At 45.0% G+C, this 2463-nt stretch overlaps 1 protein-coding gene across 1 annotated transcript; it reads right to left on the reverse strand.

Annotated features, from left to right (window-relative positions):
• Positions 1 to 227: 227 nt before the first annotated feature.
• LOC109418728 (uncharacterized) lies at positions 228 to 2170 on the reverse strand. Its single transcript, XM_062859013.1, has 5 exons — positions 2027 to 2170; positions 1439 to 1591; positions 1102 to 1377; positions 788 to 1044; positions 228 to 731 (listed from the first exon to the last, which is right to left on the reverse strand). Exons 1-5 carry the CDS (start codon positions 2082 to 2084, stop codon positions 303 to 305), a joined length of 1173 nt encoding a protein of 390 aa, XP_062714997.1. The 5' UTR covers positions 2085 to 2170; the 3' UTR covers positions 228 to 302.
• Positions 2171 to 2463: the final 293 nt, after the last annotated feature.

Here is a 2463-nt window from a genome sequence, read left to right on the forward strand (position 1 = left end):
AAGTTTCCATGATCTTGACATCTTTCTAAAGACTATACATCGGCACACTTTGTACACAGGCTAGCTTTCCGCTATTTCGTTTCAATAACTAGTGCAGACAATGGAATTATTCAAGAAAATGTTCAGAAACCAGTACTAAAAATAGTACCATAAATATTTCGGGGAAACGGTCCATTCGGGAAAACGGTTCATTCGGGGAATCGTTTTTCGGGGAAATAACTTTCGGGGAAACTTCATTCGGGGAACTGGTTTTCGGGGAAATGTCGTACAATCGACAAACTTTATTCCATGTTTTTTATTGCTCAGTAACGCAGTACATTGGATGCAGCAGCCTCTGCCGGAATGGCTGGAATTGCACTCATGAGGGCAGCCACCGTACAGCAGTACGTGAATCCACGACCAAAGTTTCCGTAGTTGGCATTAGCCCATCCGTAGGTGCTGCACACATCGCTGCACAACATCTCCGCTGCCGGCATGCTCGTGCGGAATGGATCGTTGTTGGTGATCAGTGCAATGCCAGAGTTGGTACTCGGTGACTTGATGATCTTCCAGTACCACTTCGGAGCCTGGATACCACCAGCTTCCAAGGTGATAGGAATTTGCTGGCCATTTACGTGCGGCAATGTCATGACGTCGTGACAACCATTGAATATCAAAACGTCTTCTTGCAAGCGTCCTGCAATGTTACGGGCTGCGCCCTCCACGGTCAACCAGTTTCCGGCGTTGACAACCTTCAAGGAACTAAGTTAGGATATCGTGTTAATTGAGATATTGTAGATATACCCACCTGCCATTGAGGGGCTACATTCACGTAGAAGTAGGTAGCCCACTGCCACGAGCGGAAGATTCCATCGGCATCCGGAGACAGATGGCCACGTGACATGTACGAACTTGTGGTAATGAATCTATCGGCTTGCGCTTGCGAACCCAACAAGACAGCCAAACGGGTGGCTTGGGAAGCTGTGGTATAAGAAGTGGCTGGACTCACATGCGAGGCAGTTCCCGCTACCTTGAACGATGGACGGTATGATTCTTGGATAGCATCTGAAATAGATAGGCTTTGTAAAACTGCAAATTTTGATTAGCGTTATCGAACCTTACGGTTGATCGCTCGTCCAGGGATTATGTGCCTGGTGTAGATAACCGATGCCGTATTAACGTTGTAGCACGACTGAATGTACGTCACCATTTGGCCACTGGGGTTAAGAAATCCGATGTTTCTCAGCTGTCCGGCACCTCCACCACAAGACGTAGTGGTGGTTTGGATTTCTCCGGTAATTCGTTGGGTACAAGTCAATGCAGAAGAGCTCACCGCTGTTCCGCCAATGGTGAATGAAGTTCCCGACTGGCATGTTAGGGAAGCAGTGCTTACACCGACTATAAAGAATTTCAGAATTTCTGTTCTGCAGTGCTAGGATGATATCAGGTCAATACATACATCCAGTAAGTGTTCCACTCTGGCAAGAGATGGTGGTAGTCTCGCCAGAATTCCAGAACAAGGAAGGTCCATCGGGTGACCACAGCTGAGTCGCCGTACGGAAGAACACCGGTTCAGGGGATACAAGATTCGTTCTTATGTTGACGGTGCATTCTACAAATAGAATAATTATTCCATATGCCACATTTGTCCATAAAAATGAACAAATTATCCAACATCAAAACTAACGCCAAATCAGAAATGAAGGAAACATATGATCTGACTGATGGACAGCGCTTCTACGACATTATCGACATCAGGTTTACATCGATCGCGTGGCGCCAACATTGTCTATGACCACTATCGTGTGATGGTATAACCGCCGAACACTTCTTCACCGACAACTCTAGTATATGCTTCCTTATACAACTTTATAATGGTGTATCACGTTATGCTTAAGGAAACGGAGAAGTACACAGGCTAATACCACTTAGCAAGCAAGTCGAAGATTCATTTTCTCTGATAACTCACTCAAGATTCAACATAAGATTTTTGTACAACAAACTATACATCACTACTAGGTATCATATCGAAAACTTGGTCACTTACGTCCCCAAACCAACTCCAATGCTACCGTGAGCACTAATAGACTCGCGACCCTGTTCATCGTAGCGCAATTTTTCGGGTTACCGAACTCTACTAACGTTCCACGTTGCCGGTGGGGTACATTTTTATAGCAAAATTCATATCTCTGGAGATTCGCATCTCCAGCCTTATCAAACATAGCCGACATCGACGACAAAGAGATACGTGTAGCGAGACGCTTGTTTTTCTGTGGTCATAACATTACCTGTGAAATTCGTGTTTGCCACACATGTTGTTACAGACTTCTTGAAAGTGCGTTAAAATCATGTGGGCGATGAATTCTATGAGTATTCTATGGAAGTAACAGAACTAAGTGTATATAACAGCTTACAACGAACGCCAGCGATGATCATGAAGCAAGCCACTCACATGGCAGTGTTCTAATAAAAATCCCTATGTAG

Source organism: Aedes albopictus, chromosome 3, assembly GCF_035046485.1.
Source record: "Aedes albopictus strain Foshan chromosome 3, AalbF5, whole genome shotgun sequence".
Classification (NCBI taxonomy): Eukaryota; Metazoa; Arthropoda; class Insecta; order Diptera; family Culicidae; genus Aedes; species Aedes albopictus.